The sequence below is a fragment of the Rhamphochromis longiceps genome, linkage group LG1, assembly GCF_057381845.1.
Source record: "Rhamphochromis longiceps isolate RC_006_pf linkage group LG1, R_longiceps_female_GT1.1, whole genome shotgun sequence".
Taxonomy (NCBI): domain Eukaryota; kingdom Metazoa; phylum Chordata; class Actinopteri; order Cichliformes; family Cichlidae; genus Rhamphochromis; species Rhamphochromis longiceps.
The window spans coordinates 4,741,388-4,763,782 of NC_140557.1; the positions used below are offsets into that span (position 1 = coordinate 4,741,388).

The window sequence follows — 22,395 nt, forward strand, 5'->3', positions numbered from 1 at the left end:
CCAGCGCACAGAGCAGGAAGTGTCCCGGCTACGTCAGAAGCCCCAAAACATGCTTTGCCTCAAAGTTTAGGTCAACTATCTGACACCCTGGCAGTGGGACAGATAATGGAACAGATAACTTGATGAGAATACTTCCTTGGCATTTTCAGACATGATTCTTTGGCTGTTTGACAGTTAGGACATCTGCAGGCATTACTTTTCCAGCTGCTGGGGTACAAGCTTACAAGGAGTGACGATGAGCAGGTAAAGAGGAGCGTAGCTCTAAGAAGCTGCAATGTGATCAAGGTAGGCATACACGCCACATGCAGCGCTGCTGAAACCTCATTTTAAAATGGTGTGCAGAGTTTGCTTTTTCTGTTCACTGCTAGCCTGTGCTAGCATAGCAATGGTGCAGCCCAGCTGATCAAACATTTGCCCTTCTGTTAGAGCCGTACATAAGCAGTACACTTAAAGCTACTTCAGCGGTGAGGATATGGGGTTAGAATTTAGTGATGTTGAAGTTGAATGAATAAGCAAATCTGGGATGTCTGTGTACCTTTGGCGTGATCCTTATCCAGCTGGTTGGCTGTCTTTTTCCAGTCCTCAATCTTGTCCTGAAGAGGAGTGATAAGACTCTCCATCAAAGCACTGTGGGAGAGACAAAGAAGTAGATATTTGAATGCAAGTTAGATGCACTGGCAGTATTAGAGACAGTGAGCAGGGATTCATTAAATAGTTCCTAAGTGTGACATTGTGACAAATGACTGGTTTAATGTAAACCTGCAATATTCAGATCTCCACAGAACAGTGCAAAAAGTACAAAACATATTTCTGAAAACATGTTAATGTATACATCACCTCCACCTATTGTTCTACTTCAGAATTTTAGTAACTGGACATTTTCCCACAACATGTCCACACATGCATACACATGTGATACACATGCTCAAATATTAAGATAAATGCATGACTATTACGACATGTGTACATCTTTTATGTAAAGCCACACAAGAGCTTGAAGATAAATCATTCATCAAAAACCCCGTCATTACCACAGTCATAGATCATTATCGCCATTACCATCATCATCAGTGTAATAGCTTTTGCTGTGGAAAAGTCATTAGAAAGTAGAAAAAATGAAGATAAAGGCAAACAATGGTTGAAAGCAGACTCTGGTGAGGTTTCCAGAGCGGTTTGCATTGTGTGCCATAGCTATATTTATTTACAGCCACTTCAATATGGATAGACAGACCAATGTTCCTAATGGAGTCCATATTGCTGTCAAGAAAACCTCACCAAACATGTGCCCCATCATAAAACAAAGACAGCTTTACTTGGAAATACACACATAGTTGAGCATTTTCTGACTTCTGAAAGATCCTGATGGGCTGCAGTTTAGGATCAGAGGAAAAAGTTACAGAAGGGAACAAATTCCTACTTGAAATAAGGGAGCTTGAAGGATAATTTCTTACTTGGTGAACTGACGAAGTTTGGCCTCAATGCTGCGATGCCTCATGCACATCCTGGTCAGAGCTGATCCGATATCTCTGGTTGCCCCTGGAAAAACAAACCAGGATCTTATTGTGAAGCATAAAATCTCCTAGTAAATTTACCACAAAGACCTCTTTTTTCTGTTCCACAAAAACATAGATCACAAAGCTGTGATCAATATTTACGTTACAGCTCGCTGTGTGCTGTGTAATGTAATGCAGTTAAAAGCGCTGCATCTTTCAAACACACGAACAGCTACACAGACTTTGTATTATTTTACCTCCAGCCAGTGTTTACACAAGACACCGATCTGCCTCGTGTAGACACTACGCGCACACCCCGGCTTCATCCAAATAAAGCAGTGTCTTGTGAGTGTGTGTGTATCCTGTGCAGGGACCCAGTTTCGTGAGTAGCTAACCTGCAGCTGTAAACAGCAGTCTATTTTAAGGCAGTAGATCCATGTGGAAAAAGTTGACCTCAGAGTTTAAGTCAATTTAAGTGATGGCAGAGACTGCTAACTTCCAAACAAGGTGCTCAGATCTGTTGCCGCTGCGCTACAGGTGGAAAGCCTGCACAAGAAAAGTGATTAAAGCTTTATTCTCAATGCTTTAAATGCTACGCATTTAAAGACTTTTAAACAGAAGTCAGGCTTATATAGTATACCTTACCTAGAGAGACCATAATCTCTACTGCCAGTGAAATGTATATAGCAGAAAATTCAGATTAAACAGCAACCAAATGGGATTTCCTCCTGTTTATCATACGGGCTTAGGCTGGCTTACAAAGCAATGTGCAGGGGGAGTACAGCAGGAGGAAGGGCATTAATCTAATATGTTCTTTTTAACATTTTCATCCAAAACTGGAATTATAATTTCCAAATAAAAAGGAAATTTTCAACCAATGCACACGTTTACTGGAACTTTACTTCCACTTAGCTTTAATTTCACCATATAAAACACATAATTTTGTAATTGTAGAAATATTCTTCATTTGCACTCTGCCTGTCTGTGTCCTGCATTTGGGTGCTCACCTATGCACACTCCACATGACAAAATGATTGAAATTACTTATTAGTTAAATATATATTAGTTAATATTGTTAAATATTAGTTATTTAACAGCCCTGAACTTTTCTAGACCTTACCTAAAGGAACTGCGTGTCAGGATATGTCTAACAGAGTTGAACTGAACATTCATCAGGACCATGCAGCAGTCTCTCAAAGCGGGCGTGTTCTTATGCAGTGCAGAATTTGTTAGCAAGACACAAAAACGTTGGTACAGCAAACTTTTTGGAGTCAGTTTGATCATGTTTGAACAGACTTGAGCTGCATGCAGATCAACTGTGAAGAGCTTTTAAAAAAACTGAATGCACTCTGAATGCAGTGATGAGTGGCCCGAAGTGAAAACTGGTTTCACTAGATGCCCCAGAGTTTAGCTGGCTCAGTCGATAGTTTATGGTTTGTCAGACTGATGGTCCACTGAATTTGCAGTGAGTAAGTCATGTGTCCTGCCTCCCGCACACTCCATCCAGGCAGCTGTCTCATCTAAATCTGAGTGCTTCTGGTACACTTAAATGAACTCTCTCCTGTTGCTTCCTAGATGTGAGAAATGTGAACTTTGGACAGTCTCCAACCTAATCTCCTGATACCCTCTGAAGTTCATGTGTGAAAACAGCTTAGGGTGATGATGAGGCAGTTAAGCTTTGGGAAGTTGGGTTAGAGTTTTTAAAAAGTGAAATGTATATTTTAAGGAATAAAATTCCTGCTGTTTCCTGCTCAAAGGCAGACATCCACGTCACCACTTCCACCACAGTGGCCTCAGCAGCTTTAAACCTTTGACACACAAACTAGTCTAGAGTACCCCATAATTACCAGGGAGTGTGGAGACCTCCTTTGCAGTCAGTTAAATCTGCATTACCTACTACATTTGATTTCACAAAATCAGTGTTATGTGGGTTCCCTTCTGTTCTAATATGAAACAATGATTTGGTGCTATTCTCGTCTGATCAATCTAATGCCTTGCTCATGAGCAGTACAGTGGTAATTAGTATTGTTCATTTAATTTCCTCACCAGATAGTCAGCAGATTCAAATCAGCAACCCCTTGATTAAAACAACCACAAGGCATATACTCAGATGTATCAGGCATACATCTGAGCATATGCCTTGTGCCTACCACACAACCACACACTCACAAACGCCAAACCACACACATGGACTCTCTCCCTCTCTCTCTCTCACACTCACACACACACACACACACACACACACACACACACACACACACACACACACACACACACACACACACACACACACACACACACACTGTGTTGTTCACAACCAGAGAGAAGTGCGCCATTCATAATTAGCAAATTCCTCCCTCACGCCTCCTGTTCTACCCGGCAACCATTCATTAAAGCAGCGACACCCACCCCCAAACACACACACATTCATAGACACATACACACATACTAAGAATATAAAAGTGTACAATGTGCACGTTGAGCAGTTATACAACTGAAGGAGTAGTTTGAACTGTGCCTGCCAAGAATGTGATCTTACCCCAGATCAGTGAGTGGATCTCAAGTGAAACTAATGAAGAGTGTCGGTGTGTGATAGTTCGTGTCGAAGGAAAAATGAAGATTTGGGAAAGAAATGAGAGAGGACGAGGTGGAGGAGAGATGAGAGGGAATGAAGACGAAAAGGGTCGCTTTGCACATTTTAATGAGCTCACTGCTGGAGTGAGAACCACGGGACTGGAGTTACAGCCAAGTGTGTGTGTGTGTGTGTGTGTGTTTGATCTCTACATTTATGATGGTGCTCTTCCTGTTTGTCTGTTATTACCAGGCCTCTCAGACTCCATAGGAGATCAACAACTAGACAAAAAAACTGTAACTACTCACATCTGGAATCCAGCTACTGTGTCTGTCCACATCCAAGTCAGTTTTCGTTTTCTCCGAAGCCAAATCACCATGTTAACTTGAACCAAAAGAGGAACTAACAAGACTCAAACCACACTGAACATACTTATCTTTTGATTTGCTTCACCGTTTATGGATTGCTGTATGTGAATGAGGATTACATAATTGTACACACACTGTAGGTGTGTTCAGCTGTGATCATTAAAGGCAAAAAGCAAAAAAAAAAAAAAAAAATAATAATAGTGTATCTATAGTCTGCTTTTAATAATATGTGAACAAGAACAAAAGTTTTTAAGGAAAAAGCCACAGCCCATGAAATTTTTTTTTACTTTACAGCCTGAGAATATATTTTTCAGAATTACAGTTTTTTTATGTTTGTTATTTTCACATAATTGGAGTGCACCAGTTTTCAGAGATAACCCCGCCCCCCCTCTCTGTATGTCTGTCCTGCAGCGGGGTGGGACCGCCTCCTGGGACATGCGACCTTACTTGTTTTCCTTCATGTTCCCTTCAGTCACTCTCCCTTTCCTGCTTTTGATATGCTTCCTGGCTGCAAAGTGCTCTGTGAATATACTGTACAGAGGGATAAAAAAAGGATAAAAGAGTAACAAATCCACTTTTGGAATTTGGAGGGATGAGGTGAAAGTCACATGTTTGTCAGCCAAGAGACTGTGTGTGTGTGTGTGTGTGTGTGTGTGTGTGTGTGTGTGTGTGTGTGTGTGTGTGTGTGTGTGTGTGTGTGTGTGCGTGCGCCGGGAGTCTGTTTAGGAGTTTTTGCTCGCTGAGGAGATTTATTTAAACTCACTTTTTTGTTCTCTTTTTTACTTGCTGGTTAGGGTCAGTAACCAAAACTTATTTCATTTAGGAAAGTACTATAAAACTAAATATTGTACTAAAAGTACTATATTGAGGAAAAAAATCATGCAGTAGGTTAAAATCTGCCCCTTTACAACACTGACCCTACATGCTGCAAAAAAGATGTTCACCTAGTAAGATTAAGGGTGGGCTTTCCATTCCATACACAAACCAAGTTTGTGTGACTCCCAAAGTTAAGTTTGTTTGCTAGTGTCAAACAAACTTGACTGATTAGGAAAAACTAGCCAGGGCAAAGTTAAGAGAGCTGTGCCATTGCCCACTTGGTTCATTTGGACTCAGGCTCAGTATGCATGTAAGCATGCAGTATGCAAGTGATGACTATCAGCACCCAAGTGCTTCCTCAACCACGGATGCCTCTGTAATTATGTTTCTGTTAAGGAATTCACAAATCTGTAGGGACAGTGTGTCACTGCTTCACTAATTAAGCCACAAAATGACAATAAAAATGGAAAAATAAATGAAAAAAATCATTTCAAATCAGCAGTCATGCTTGAATGCAGTACGAGGTATCCAGACCTACGATGAGTACTTCCTAAATGTGACATGAAGAGGTTCCTTATAAGTATTTATATGTGATTAATTGGAAGTAAGAGACTTGCGACTTTGAAAGAATGACCCTGAGGTCAGAAGAACTGGAGAAACCCACAGAGAGAGGCTAATGAATGGTAACTTCTGGTAGCTGCTGTTATTGTGTATATATTTATTTATATTTAGATTTCTTCATACATTCTTATATAGTTCTATATTGTGTATTGTGTATTTTGTTGTACAGTTATTTTATTTTCAACTTTAATTTATATATTTTATCTTATTCTTCCCAGTTAAAGTTACCCTTCATTCTAATTTGTGTTGTACAGTTATTTCATTTTTAACCTTAATTTATATTTTATTCCTTCCTAGTTAAATTTACCCTTTTTAATTTTTCATATTTATTTCCTATCTTATTCATAGCCTTTCCTTTTTTGTTTTCTTTAGGTCACGAGCAGTTGTCCAAGCATTTCACTACATATCGTACTGTGTATGACTGTGTACGTGACAAATAAAATTTGAATTTGAATTTAACCTTGTACTTTCTCAGATCTAAAAATAATTTAACTTTTATACAATTAAAAATTAGAAACCTGTTATTTTATTATTTTATTACTATCCACAGCAAGCAGGTTACTTACATTTGGTTTGTTAGTACAGTAACCAGTCAAACTAAAGAACTGACTAGTCTGCTGATATGGCCTCTGGGGTTCAGGGTTCCAGAGTAACCAAATGATAAATGGGGCCGGACTTCCTGTTCAGTTACAAATGCAGATAAAAAAGTAATAGTTTCAAGATTGCATTTGACGAGCTTCTCTCTTTTATCTCAGTGCATTTTCCCTGAATGCAACCAAATCCTGTTCATACACGATTGCTCCCAGGAGCAAAATATTGCTCTTTGCATACAGATTTAGTTTATTCATATACAGCTAACTATTTATAGAGAGCGGTGATATCCTGCCGCCTGATTGTTAATCATTACAAAAAGTAATAATTAACAATATACACACACACACACATATATATATATATATATATGTGTGTGTGTGTGTGTGTGTGTGTGTGTGTGTGTGTGTGTGTGTGTGTGTGTGTGTGTGTAATGTAAATGAGTGTTGAATGACAATTAATGTTCTTTATATAACTCCTATATTTTTGTGCTTAAAACCTTGAATGGAGCTGATGATATGTATTCACACTTGAGGCAAAGTGAGCGCCTCCCTTGTAAATGGCAAAGTAACTGATCTTTATCACCTAGCAACTGACTTAACTGACAGGGTTGCTACGGTTTCCATGACAGCACAGATCTTGGCCTGTTGCTAAGGTCAAACTGTCTGCTGCTACGGAAGCGATTGTCTGAACTGCACTGCAAGAGAGAGAGACAGGAGAACAGAGTGGGAATACCAAACAGACACACAGACTGCAGTCACTCACTGGCACACAGTAACATCACTGTGAACACCGGAAAAGCGCTCAAAGCGGTGGGAACGGGAAGCGACACACCAGCACAAACATCGTTATTACATTAACTCGTTATTAGGGTTACCCCTGTTTTGTTAAGGAATGTGTCTGTACAGAGTGGAACAGAAATTGTATCACAACTGTTTTAGTTTTCAAATATAAGAGTTTATTTTCACAATCAAATAACCTTAACCCGTCACTGGTGATGGTTAGCATTTATAGCAAGGATGGGCAACTCCAGGCCTCTCTCACCCATCTCACCCTGGGTCAACACACCTGAATCAAATGATTAGTTCATTACCAGGCCTCTGGAGAACTTCAAGACATGTTCAGGAGGTAATTTAGCCATTTAAATCAGCTGTGTTAGATGAAGGATACATCTAAAACCTGCAGGACACCGGCCCTTGAGGCCTGGAGTTGCCCACCCCTGGTTTAAAGGGTAAATTAGGTTGGGGTTTAAAGGGTTAATATCCCTGTAGCTACAGTTTTTTTTTTGACAATAATACTGTCATTCTAGATTTATATCAACTGGAAGAAAAAGAAATTCAGCAAGGCTTGATAAAGACTATAGCAACAAACAAATAATGAAACTATAGAAATATATCAATGCTTACCGCTATAAACACATAAAATTTTCCAGAGACGTTAAAGAAAGGTCTTTATAAAATGCAAACCCTTTAAAAGTATAACATTATTACTTATAAGCCATTTTACCTCTGCAGGTACAATGAGGTACTTTCTTTCAAAGTGTGGGTATATTTTCTAACTCCATTCATTGCATAAGATGGTAAATATACCGGCAGTTATAAGGTGCTTTCTAGTCTTCTTGATCCTTCATAAAGCTTTGAACTGTATGTGCCATTTAGCCATTCACGCACAAGTCATACAACACTTTATTGTATTCACACAAAAGGCAGGTGGAAGGACACTTCCAGTCTGGCAGAGATGGGAACTGAAACCACCAACCTCCCCACTGTAGAAACACACTCTTCCTCTTGGCCACTAAGCCCCATCTTGGAGTAATTGCAACTAATTCACTTGCACGTGCACACACACACACACACACTGTACATGCTGCTGTACACTGTTTCCTTCCCAGGAAAATCACTTCTTCTGCTCTGTAATGATAGCATCTCTCTCTCTCTGCTTCCCTTTTCTCTGGTTCTTTGCCTAGGGCATCTCTGGCCTTCCCACCAGTGCATCTCCATGGCAACTATTATCTGTACTTTTGCAGAGGGATTCATCAGTCTCTGGGTTTTCATTTGCTGTGCAATGCAAGCAAACCTGCAACTGTAATAAAGTGAATGGTAGTGATTGCTATGTATCTGTTTTACTTGGATAAATGCATCCAGCAGGCGTATGCACATCTTTCATGTTATGTGTGTATGCACTGGGTGTAGGCCTTTTTTCAGTTTCATATCAGGTGACAGGACTAAATGACAACTGTGTTTGGATTCTTCACAGTCAAATGGAAACACACACATAAAGACACACAGATGCATACACACAGAGACACAACTATATATGAAGCAAATGGTTTATTAGTTGTTCATTACTCACAATTAGTTCTTAGTGAGCTGAGGTTATGGTTGCATAATTACTCTTAAATTAACATCCTGCCACATGTCAGTCACTGGTATCTTTTGCTCCCACTGGTATCTGCTTCAATTGCTTGTGTTTCAGGTCCAATTAGTTTAATGACTTAGAACGACTATAATTATCTCACCGGTCATTACTAAAAGTTGCCACTCTAAGTCACAGCTTACACACGCACATTATTGTTTTGTTTAGTGTCGTTTTCACCTAAAAACAGCTGGTGACACACAAACTTGCAAAGAAAAATAAGAACATGAGTTATGATTAGTATTTGGTATTTAAACTTTTCTTAATGCTATCAGTACATCGTACTCTGTTCTCATCAACACTGTGTTTCTTGGGCCGAGTATGGCGCAGATTTAATGGATGGAAAAATACAACTGCTAAGCAAAATAGTTCTTCATATTATGGTGACATCTCCACCTTGACTACAGCTGATTGGTATGAAGGGGTCAAAGATGTGGGAAGAAAAAGTCTCTGGCGCCATTACACAGTGAACAAAAGTCACGTTAGACCCATGAATTGTCAATGCCATATCATATTCTGAGCATACCATCAAAGTTCCTTAATAGCTCATCAGCTCACGCTTTCTTGTTTTTGGTTTTTGTGAGTCTGAGGCCACTGCAGCTTTACAATTTCTGCCCTGTCCTGATAGGACCGTGAGCTGACTTCTCCAGTTTAAGGCCATTTACTTCAAGGCTGGACATGCTGTGTAACATAATACACAGCTTGTTGTCTTTATTATCTGGCTTCCAGATAGCAGATAAAGTTGAGCCTAATCTGGGCTGCTTTTGGGAATAAAGGCTCAGTTATAGGTTTGGTAACTGGTGTGCTGGCCAGATGTGGCCCAAGACACACCAGCCCATATATGGTAGACCTGTCACTGGGCTGAGGCAGCCAGACTCACTCTGAGTCAGTACCATCAGTAAAGACCAAATGTTGCCCACAAGAAACCTGCAGATGTGGGACACATTTGGACCAAACATTCATTTTTATCTGAGTCTAGTCCAGCAGTTTCGGAAACGCACCAGCTGGCACCAGTAATTATGCCACGCATACCTGCAATATGATAATATGTTTCAACATTGCAGACTTTGTTTTCTGGCTCTGCTGTTAAGAGACGCAGACTGTCAAATATTACACAAGCAGCTAAAGACTTTTTAGCTGCTTCTGGTACTTTAATGAAGAACGAATCCTCCACATTTAGTCACAAGCAGCCCACATCCAAAACAAACAACTGCCTGCTGCTCCCATTCACTAATACATCATCTATTATGTGAGCCGTTTGGTTTGAAAACACTTAAAAAGGCAACTGCATCACTGAAACTTTTAGGGACTCTCATAAACTATACGCAATCCCTTAACCTTAGCTAGGTTGTACAAATGAAAACCAGTCAGAATGAGAAAAAAAACCCCATTTAGTTCACATTTCACATAATGTAATCTGAGAGAAAGGTTGTATTTGATTAGAGATCATTGCAGTTTTTATAATTATTTCCTAACTTTTTATTCCCTTAATGATAAGGGAATAAAAAGACATAATAAGACGTGTAAAGCGAGGAAAGCTGACACACTTATAGTCTGTTAAATTTAACCCGGCCAAGTGTTGTTAGTTATGCTGTAAATCCACTAAAGGCCACAGTCCATTAGCAGATTGCACATCCAAAGACACTGTCAGTAACCCTGACTTAGCTCAAAGGGTCAGCCACACATGAAGATGAAACACATAAACACATAAATATGACAACAAGGACTAAAGAAGAAAGACAATAAAAAAGCAATGCAATAGGTGATATACAGACGAAAAGGAATGTGCAGGATGACGATGCGTTTGTGTCTCAGGTGGCAAAACACAGAGGCAGGGTTAATGCTAGAGCAGGTGAGGCTGTGGTTGCCAGGGTTACAGACGTCTGCAGCATCCGCCCATCTGTTCCCCTGACAGCAGCATCTCTTCAGTGACACAGCAACAATAAGAGGGAGAGGTGAAAGAGATAAACTCAAAGGCAGAAAGGAAGGAGGAGACAAAGATAGATGGAGACAGATTAAAGAGAGGAAGATGGGAAGAGAGTCTGCAGTAGTAGCACCGGCTGATAAAGCAGAATTATTCATGAGGCCTAGATTCTCCTCTCACCATGAAACCAAGACAGAGATTGTGCTTTCCAGACAACTAGACAGCCCTGGCCAAAACAAACCACCTCTGAGACAACAGCATGTTCCAGTGTAAATCCTGTGCCGCAAATCTCCAATACAGCATGCTGAAGGAATGCATTACAGCATGAAACATTATACTTAAGCAATAAACCACAAGAGGCCGTGGTTTGGAAAGATCCTGACTGAGAAGAACACTGGTGGTAACGGTGTTAAGGCTCATTTGCCTTACTGGTCAATAACATGAAGATGTGATGATGTTCTTCACTGAGTGAATGCATTTAATCCATTCACTCAGTGAAGCAGGAGTACCTCAGGGTAGCCGTTGAATGGATTTGAACCCTCAACCTTCCGATCATGGGGTCACCACTCTACCCTACTGAGCTATCCCTGCCCCATATTATTAACATAGATAATAATGTGGTGGTTTGTTGGGAACGCGTAAATATGATGAAAACCAACTATATCCACTTCACACACTCAGCTAATGTTGCACAGTATCACGACACTATAACTGTGTGTTTTTACAGCCAGTGGATCAATTTTAAATGAAGTCACAGTGGCTGTGTTTACCTGTGCTTTTTGTGTAGATCAAAGGCAGGAGCAGTTAAGGTCACAAGAATTAGAGCCAAGCACTTCAGTAGAAACAAAGAAATGTCTCACATGTTTGAAATACAGTAGTTCAGTGATTTAAGCTGTTACTTCTGCTGAGCTCCTTTGGGAACAAGTCAACAAGCCGTACAAAGATCTTGAAATGTCTTAATGACTGCTCTCCGTGTTTTTTATCTTTATGTGGCCATAAAAAACTTTAAAACACATTTAACTCTGCATACATCAAGCTGCTTTGGGTGTTTTATTTTCTGGGGTTGCTTCAAGTTTCTCTTTATTCAGTACCATTAACAGCCAAATCACAGCAAGTGCATCAAGGTGCTTTATGTGCCAGTGTTCCTTATTTTAAATACTAAATATGAGTAACTGTTTTCCGTTACAGTTACCATTTAAAAAGGTGATCATTAGAATACAGTCTTTTCCTGTTTCATATGTTAGGCTATCCCCTCTCTATCGGGCAGGAATGCATTTCTTACTTGGAAATTCTGACACCACTTCACATTTAAAGAAGAAAGGGATGGGTGAAATCTAACAGTGTAGTGCAAACTCTGTTTGCCACCAATCAAGCTGCTCTCAGCGTCAAAAGACTCCACCTGCAACCTAAAGAAACATCTGGAAACAAGTTCTTTTTTAAAAACTAATGTTAGCCTGCTGCAACTACCTTGTTTTAGTTGTGGCAACTACCTTGGTTATGTGCAACTTCAGTATCTTTGATGTACTATTGCTATTACTGAAGGATACTTCCCTCCGAGCTAACATTGTTAGCTAGGGTTACCTGAGGTTAGTTCATAGGCTCGTAGACTTGATGGATAGTATTAACAACCTGCTAGCTGCAAATAACCATGTGCAGTTCTGAAAGTCTATGAACTAACCTCAGCTAACGCCAGCTAACAATGTTAGCTCGATGGCAAGTAGCCTTCAGTAATAGTAATAAATCACACAGCAATAGTGCAGTACACAGCAATTTATGTTGTTAAAAAGCATGACAATATAATTAGTAATCCAAAGTATTCAGATTACATTACTCAAATTGAGTAACTTAATGGAATATGTTACAAACTACATTTTGGGGCATGTATTTTGTAATCTGTGGTGGAATACATTTTAAAAGTAACCTTCCCAACACTGTTTATAGAGAAACCCAAACATTAAACACCCTCTATGAGCAACTACTTGGCAACAGTGGGAAAGAATAAAAAACCCTTTTAACAAGATAAAAATCTCTAACAGAAGCAAACTCAGGAAAGGGCAGCCATGAGCAGCTGGCGCTGTGGTGAAAGAGAAGAAAGCAGAGGGAGAAATGACAAAAGACACAATGATGGTAGAATATGAATCTGTTTACCCTTACACCAAGATTGGGATCCCATCATCTATCCAAAATTTGACCTCATCTTTTTGTTACGCCGCAGTCTGATTCAAATAAGGACACATTAGCATTTATGTGATAGGATACTACACCAACAACATGCTTGCATGGTATGATTACCTCACAACAAGAGGACCCTGGGTTTGAATCTGTTGTCTTTCTGTGTGAAATTAGCAAGTTCTCCATGTGCCTGCGTGGGTGGTCACTGGGTACTCTGGCTTCCTCCCACAAAGACATAACTAGGTTAACTGGCGATTCTAAATTGGCCATAGGTGTGAATGTGAGTGTGAATGAGTTGTCTCTATGTGTTAGCCCTGTGACAGACTGGTGACCTTTCCAGAGTGTATCCCGGCTCATGTCCGGTGACAGCTGAGATAGTTTCCAGCCCCACCGTGAAACCTGAACTGGATAAGCAGCAGAAAATCATTGAATGAGTTACTTTTATTAATTGTGTAAATAAAATGTTAATTTTAAGGATGGTATTGGTTCACTGTAGAAGGTCCTGCTCGCCACACAGAGATAGAGGTCTCTTTTTCTTCACTTCATTTCCCCCCCAGTGGTCCCCCTTGGCAAGACTGTTTAATATGGTAATGATTTTAATAAATGTGAGCACAAGACAGAGGAAAACAACTGCCAACGAGTTGAAACATAAAGTTCTTATTTATTCCTGCATATACAATCTTTGTCATTCGTATAGTGTCTCTTTGTATGTCCCTCACGATTTCCCGTCGTCACCCCCGGGATGTGCCACTCCAGTACTTTTACTGGCCCCCATATGGCCATCCTTATGAAAAAATTCTGGAGGTGCCCCTTGGGACAGCCCTTCTGTCATGTTATGACATGATTTCAATTTGTAAGACTGGATATTTAATAAGTAATTAAAGTGCCCAGCTTATGAGCATTGTTACCTGATTCAAGCTCCACGTGGTTTGGTCAAACTCAAATTACGTGTCAGATAAAGTCAAGCTCAGCCTGGGACTGCAAGTCGTGCTGTCAGTCAGAAATGTTTTGACTTGACAGAAACTGTGACACGTACATTCTAGCTTTGACCTCTGACCCACTCTGGATTTATGACATCAGTCAGAAGGTCATGACAAGGTCACTTCCTGTCAAAACACATCTTTCCACCCTAACTGCAATAGCTATGATGACGGAAGACTAAGATAGGCGATCGCTGATGAACTGATGCACAAACTCAGACATTAGCTTAGTTTCCTTATATCTGTTGACTGGTTACTTATTAATGATTTCCAACAAATGTTTTATTTCCTTTGTATTTTACATCCGAACTTTTAATTTCCTTAATGAGCCTAGTGGAAGACTGTGTCTCCTGAGCGAAGATCTTTTATCTGTTCCTTGACGATATTTGCTGTCTAACCTCTTAAGTTATAAAATGAACAGTCTCAGAAAATAAGATCAATACCCTCTTCTAAATCTTTTTCAAGACATACTTTTTCCCCACAGAGTCTTTCCTGCCTCATTTATTTTTATAATTTTTTATTGTTTCATTTTTGTGTTTGTTTTCATTTAAATGGTTCATGGCTGATGTGTTAAACTGTAAACTGCTCATTTTTTGGTGTCTTTTTGCTATAGTAGTTTGGTTTTAAAAGTATTAATAAATACAGATTATCAAATGTTAACAAAATAAAAAAAACAGTTTTAGAAACGGTATCATGCTCAAACCGGGTGCAGTTTAATGCTGCAGCTGCTTATCAGACGCCGTCCCCAGAGACGCATCAATCAGGACCCAGATGAGTGTCAGCTGAGACGAACCCGAGCAATCAATGTTCTGCTTGAGTCTAGCTGATTTTTACAGCAGTCATTGTCCTCCCCAGTTGCACGAGATTAAGAAATCATCATGAAGCGATGGCCGCAGAGCTCCTTTTCTGTTCAAGGAATTTCTATTAACTTGGTTTTATGTCCCGAAATGAGTAAGAGCACTAATTGTCCAGTCAGCTGGGATTAACTGTTGTTGTTCTGTTTCACAGAAAAAGCAAAAAAAAAAAACAAAAACAAAAAAACTCACATGTCAACACAGTTCTGATGAATTTAGCTTATTCAGGCCTGATTAGGTAGAATTAATGCCTTATGCACTCAAATAGCCTTTACTATAATTAGCACATTCACCTTTTTCTGTATGTGATCTATAATTAAGCGCTTTCCACATGTCCTGCATCAGTCATGCTGTTGTTAATTTTGAAAAATGAAATAGGGTATGGCAGTCTGCCTGTGATAGTGGCTGACCTACTTGATTGACGAACCCCTGGCAACACAAGCAACTCTTCTGCATTACGTAGATGGAATTTATGGAATAAAAGTCACTTCTCCCATCATCAGTGGCGAAACTGTGCAAACTGTACTGATGACTGGTGGATAGGTGCCAGGAAAAATGACAAATGCAGCAGTTTCTAACATGCGACGAGATCGTGGAGGCTGTAGACTAACTGTGTAATGTAAGAGTTCAGATACAAAATGTACATGTGATTTGTACCTTTTTGGTTTTTCTTATCTAGTTGTTGAACCACGGTGGCACGGTGGTTAGCACTGTTGCCTCACAGCAAGAAGGTCCTGAGTTCAATTCCACCATCAGGCCGGGGTCTTTCTGTGTGGAGTTTGCATGTTCTCCCCGTGTTTGCGGGGGTTCTCTCCGGGTACTCCGGCTTCCTCCCACCGTCCAAAGACATGCAGCTTGTGGGGATAGGTTAATTGGATAATCCAAATTGTCACTAGGTGTGAATGTGCGAGTGAATGTGAGTGTGAATGGTTGTCTGTCCCTGGATGGATAGTTGTTGAACCATATAGAGTTTATCAACTTATACTTCAAAAAATAGTTGCCTTGGAGCATGAAATGCATATGCTGAAAAAGCTATCCATGTCACTCATCTTAAGGGCATCACAACTGCAGAAATGCAGCTACAGCTGGGGAGTAATGTACTGTGCCATAAATAAAAGTCAAAGCCAAAGTGCATCTGTGTTCAACAAAGACAGGTCACAGGTTAGAGCCAGAAGCTTAGCTTAAAAGGAATAGGAGACAGCTCATGTGTCTATGTGCATTATTGCTGCAGAAATAAAAGGTTACATTTTTCCATCTCTATATCTCAGCTCTCTGTCTTAGTCTTCCTCTAAATTTTTCAGTAATACACATTAAACCCCCTCTTTCAGAGTTCTTGCTTCCTAACATGTGGGAATACACATTCAAACAACGTGACAGGTCAAAACACAGGTTTGAATGTGCAGAAGCAAGTAAACAAAATAATAGGCGATTTCTGTGTAGTCCAGCTGCACATTAATTCCCTTCTATCAAAGAAATATATTAACATGCATCACCTGAAACTGCAGTTTCTTTTATCTGTTTCCATCCCTGCCATTTGATCTCCTTTCTATGCGAAAAAAAATGTCAAATATGAAGCATAATTAAGTTCCATTAACTGACCCTGAGAACTTGAAAAACTGACCTGAGTTCAGAACAGCCTGCAAGAAAGCAACCCTGCTCCAGGATTAGACACTACTTGGCAAAGAACCTTAGCATCAAAGAGCTCACTTCATGATCACAGAGGAAGTCCAACTTCCTTACTCAACAAACAGACATGCACAAATGTATACAGTAATTCGCAGCCCACAACCTTGGACCCAATAAAATGCAGGGCACAGTAGACCAGTGTACTGGTGCAATGGTTTAGAGAGGAGTCAGCTGGGCCTGGGAAAGCATGCACATTCTCTGGCTTTGATTACAGAGGCTTTAAATCTCTCTTACACACATATCCACAAGGACACACATGAGCATACGAACTAAAATACAGATACACACTCGCTCCCCAGAGACAAAGACAGGGTTGAACTAAAGGCCTCCAGACAGGGTATAGGCCTTTTTTACACAGAAATGGGGGGATGCTGCCAAAGGACAGTTTCTGATGCTAAAAATACCAACAGAGAAAGGGAAACTGGCCAAGTTAGCTAGCTTGAACCTACATTACACAATAATCAGTGGAAAAAAATGCATCGAGAAAAGAAGAAGAAAATGCAACTTAAAAGGCTTTCTGCTGTCTCTACCAATCAGTAAGAAGAGAAAAGCAAAGTTCAAAGTAATACAGGCTTTAAGCATACCCTCCATGACCTTCCTTCTAGCATCTGAACTGCTCCATGGGTTCCTTCTTCTCACAGATGTAGAAAAATTTAATATTTTTTCAGAAGTGAAATATCACTGAAGATGTGAATAAGCTTGGTGCTTTTTTAGCTAGTGTGCTAGAATGCTTTAGCTATTATTCTGTATTTGAATAAACAGTATGCAGTACATGTGATGGCGACCTCTCCAGGGTGGACCCCGCCTCTTGATTAAAAGCTGGGCAAGCTGCAACCCTAAAATGAATAAGAAGCTAAGCAAATGGATGGATGAAGTTGAATATTGAGACTGCACTTCGACACTCGATTCACTTTTCAGACCAACACAGCAAAAAGACGAAGGAAGCAAAGTGACTGCGTGTGCCTTTCACCTTTGAGTTAAGTTGCACATTATTAGATTTGATACATTCCTAAATGGAGTGAGGTTAAACAGCAAAAAAGCCTGATAAATTATTCAGAGGGAAAAAAAATAATCATCAAGTCTTCTGCTGATTTTCTCTTTGATATCCGTCTAAACAATTTCCATAAAAACAAGTTGTTTGATTAGGCACATGTCCGCACTTTTCAGTACACTTCTTTATTGCGGCAGTTGACATACACATGCGGGTGCAGCTTTTCGGCTACAGCCTACACACATCATCAACAACAACAGGACCTGATTCATTCTGGTTTAAGCCGCCGAGGCATGAATGGGGATGCCGTTTAGGTGCGTCCGCCTACCCGACGGCCGCGCCACAGACCACGCCCCACCACAGCTCTGCAGTCAAAAACAGGCTCACTGCAGCCACTAAGAGTAATTAGTATTAAACTCTCAATAAATATATATTTTTCACCTCTGTTCACAAGTTTCTGGATTTCTTTTTTTTTTTTAAATAAAACTAAGACTGAAATGTATTTTTCCAATGTTCACATTCTGTTTAACTTGTTGCTTTTTTGAAGAAGTGGTGCAGACTAATGAAGCAGTCTAGTGACAAAAGTTACAAATAGTTGTTTGAAATGAAAGTTGTTTGTTTAAAACAAAAACTACTGAAGGATTGATTGTGAATGAGTTTATGATCTAAATAAAGCTGCAGCTAGGCCTTTCTGTCATTGTTTTGTTTAGATGGGGCGTGAAAATATTTCTTCCCGCCATGTGGGGAACGATGTAAAGAGTTTGAGAAACACTGGATTAGGCACTTTATTTCAGCACAGTGCCAAATGATGTAGTCTTGCTCTGGTGTTAATTAATCCTTTCTGTATATAGAGTACTAATATATAAAATATAACAATTAAGCTAATAATTAAGCATTATTTATTTGTATGATAAGTTCATTTACATCCTTGACTACACATAATGCACGTATGTAACTCTTTAAATAGCTTATGTAGAAAAATAAGAATGTCCTCAACATTAAGTCAGCATTAATAAAAACTTGGCATACAGAAAAATACTATAAATCAGGTCTGTGGTCGGGTTTATTCAAACAGCCATCCCACTCGGTTATACACAAAACCTTGGATCCCTTCCACCTACAAGGTTGATGACCTCACTGGAAACCATCCTGTCCCTTGTCAGGGAAAAACAGAACATAATCACGCAGTAGCACTGCTGTTTCACATTCACTTTACTCGAATACAGAAACATGACACCTAATTAGGATCAATAAAAAGGAAAATCAATGGAAAGTACATTTGTGCATCTTAACAACCTGATATTGATCTGATATCTTTTACTGTTACCGTAAATGTTCAAACCTGAGTTTCAGTTTAGGTGGAGTATCAATCCTACAGCACATGGTTTTCACAAGGAAAACTCTGAATCCAGATCGGAACACCTCACCCACTGGTAAGAACAGTTTAAACAAAGCTGTTGTCTGATGCCAGAGTAGGCGGAGGTGCTTCCCTCAGCACCGGCTGTTGAGTGGCTGGTTTTCTAAGCTGTCTGCAGTTCCTAACCTCTTGAGGCTACATGACACATGATCTTAAAGTGCTCTCACTGCTCTGGCAAATACTTAGAAAGCCACTCAGTATTGGGTTCAAGGGAAAGCTTATCTCCGTCACAAATTCACCCTGTTGCTGTCTGTGCATATGTGCATTCTCCTGTATCATGCATTGAAATGGCCAGCTGAACATTTCTGTGGCCACTGCTCTTCAAACTTCTCACAACGCATTTACAAAAGTTCAAAAAGGAGCACACACAAAGAACAGAGGGTTAACACTACAGTGCTCTCCACATACTTGAAGTCACTGTCAAGTATTCTAATCCATACATTGTTAAAATAGCATTTGACTGAGTCATGGGATCCAGTCCAGAGTTATGTTTTTTCCCTTATAATAACAGAAATTTGTTGCCAGTGGGGTGAGCTAATCTGCCTTTCTGTCTTTTACAATTTTAACACAGAAAATTTCCAAAAATGGCCCTGAAACAAGGGACTGCACTCTATATTTATCTCAGTGACGTGATGTATTTTTAAAGGAACATTTTAACATTTTTGAAAACAAACTGGCCGTAATAAAGTTGATGCCACTCTGATATTGCTACAGTATATATATATATATATGGTCTAAAGTCACTAAATGAAACAATAAAATGTGTTATTCCCAAGAATAATGCACATATTTTAGTAATCTGGTGAATTACAAAAAACTGGGATAAACCAGAACTTCTACATGTTAAATACTGCAATCTGTTGTTACATGTTCTTTACAAGAGATGCTTTATGGAGTGCAAGAAATTTTCCTTCCAAATAAGGTCAGGAGGTCAAATCTGGAAGTTGTGCAAGACCAACATCCTTCAAGGCTACTTGCTGGTACTCTTAAATAAATCATATTTTCTTTTAGCGTCAGTGTTTGTGTTTGTGCCATTTTGGCTGCTTTCTCTTAAAACACATTTTTAGATAAACTCACAAATTTTCCACAAAACTGCTCAGTGTGGTTTCCTGGCATGTTGGTTTGCACGCCGAGGACACACAGGGCTTACAACAGGGAGAAGTGCTTAGAGTTAATTGGTATGCAGTGAACACATTCTCTCACAAAACAAAAAAATTACACGTGAATATAAAGGTTGCTGTGCAGTTGTGTGGCAACTGCCTATAATTGCATATTAACTGTTGTTATCATTATAAATGTTTGGCAAACTTTTGATTAATTCTTGACTTTGTCCCTGAAAAACCAAAACACATGTGAAGAGGAACATAAAAATCATTTATTATTTTATGCTTTTCTATGCATTGGGTTTCATAACATCAGATAGTAGTTTTCCATTATGTAAAGCAAAAGTTAAAGGATAAAGTGTGTTATATTTACATGCCATGAAATGTCCTTTGAAGCTAATTAAATTGCCTCAAAGGACAGGATCTAAGATATGGTTATAATTTATGAATAATAAATGCACATATGACACCGTGGAATCACCAGTCAGAGCTATGCCATCACAACCAGAGTTAGGCTTGTCTCTGCTGAGTCATGCACTGCAGTGATCTAAATATAGCATTGTGGGTAATGTAGTCTGAGCATCATGTATGCACGTCTGCTGTTCTGCACATTATTGATCCCCCAAGGAGCAAAATAATGTATAGAACTGGCTCTGAGAACATGAGACAAACAAAAGAATGATGGTCCATGACTGTCACAGTAAGTGGGAGTGAGTGATGGCATGTTATACATGGAGCCTCGAGCCATAACTCCTTCATATTATTTTCTTTTTCTACTTTTATTGTTCTTTTTTAATACATTTGCTCATAAAATAAAAAGAAAACATGCAGAAGAATAAGGGGTTCGATTTTTCCCCAAAAGATAACACACTGGCATCTGTGTGCCACTGTTGCCATGGCAACACAATCATTGGGCTAGCTGCAGACCTGAGAGAGAGAGGGGATGAAGGGGATGCAAAAAATATGAATGGGAGAGGAGTCGGCGTAGATATCCCTGCATCTGTACAGGTACTGCGTCCATTATGAGGGAACATTATGGCACGAGATGTTACTCACATGACAAATAAAATAATGTAAAGAAAAGCAGATTCATTGAACAGAAATAAAATCAATTGAATTGTTTAACTGTACTAAAGTATTTAATGTTGAATACAGATTTCATTACTACTCAAAAGTCAAGCCAGTTTCTCAATTTGAAATTTGCTAGTTGCAGAAGGTATGGTGTGAAATTGCAGGTGTGCAAGTGAAAAGAATTGAAGCAGCACTGACAGCAGTCCAGACGTTTGCAGGAAGTATGGAGACGCAAAGCTGGTCTGGGTTTGTATTTTATGTCCCAGAAAATCACAATTTTATTGGTAACTCTTGTAGTGAAAGATAGAACGATTGCTGCATGTTTAACATTCCACAGATATAAAGTCCTTCCTCCTAACATTACAGAACACAAAGAAGTTGTTCAGCATGTAATACATATTGCACAGCAACATTCACTTTGTATCAGACTATGAGTGATGCTAAAATCAGGGAGAATCCCTTTAAGATCATAACAGGTCGAGATTGGACATGTAATTCTGATCATTACATTAGGGTTTATAGAAAGAAAGCCATCTGAGTGTGTGTGTGTGTGTGTGTGTGTGTGTGTGTGTGTGTGTGTGCGCGCGCGTGCATGCAGCTGAGCCAGCACCAGCCACACCAGTTATCACGCCTGGCTGATGGTCGTTAATGCTGAGGATTAACACCTAACTCTCACATAGCTGTCAGCAAACACATGTACACACCATTATACTAGCTTTTCTCTAACTGCTGCAAGAGTTGCATCAGTATTTTGAGAAACTTAGTAAAAAAGTTATTAAATGCTAAAAGTAAAAATAGAAGCATGTAAATGTAAAAGAAAACCTTGTGCTTCAAATTGTTCCTGACAAAACTCCTAAAACACAAAGATACATAAGCACACTCACACTGCTCCTCCGCCCAGCCTCTTTACTGATTAAACAGGATTGGCCCCTGGAGCAGTGAGACTCACTGAGCTCAGCTTCCCATGCTTACTGAGCGAGGACATTGCATGTGTGTCTCAGTGTGTGTGTGTGTGTTTGTGTGTCCAATAGAGCATGTCCTGTGTTGTTGACCTCTGGGACAATACTGCACTGTGACATGAGGAAATGTCCACAGAAAGCTGCCAGAGACAGACAGAGCGATGGAGGGAAGGAAAAGGCCAATCGAGGAACAGGAATTGTGAGAAACACAAAAATTTGATAGGAGAAACATGTTGTGAAGAAAGAGATGGCAAAGGGGGGAAAAAGAGAAAACGTGAGGAGGAACGCAATATTTGGATTAAGTGAGGAGGGAGAGAAGAGCGATGGAGGGGCTGCAGGGAGGGAAATAGATTCACAGTGGC

The 22,395-nt window shown here is 39.7% G+C and overlaps 1 protein-coding gene across 3 annotated transcripts in view; it reads right to left on the minus strand.

Moving 5' to 3' along the window:
* The window catches only part of LOC146678149 (protein MTSS 2-like), a 77,761-nt gene that overhangs the window by 21,969 nt on the left and 33,397 nt on the right, over window positions 1-22,395 (minus strand). For all 3 annotated transcript variants that reach the window (XM_085410784.1, XM_085410868.1, XM_085410700.1), the window contains exons 4-5: window positions 1,452-1,536; window positions 536-627 (exon numbers count right to left, since the gene is read on the minus strand). In XM_085410784.1, coding sequence (XP_085266910.1) covers window positions 536-627; window positions 1,452-1,536 — 177 coding nt within the window. The remainder of the gene's footprint in view (window positions 1-535; window positions 628-1,451; window positions 1,537-22,395) is intronic.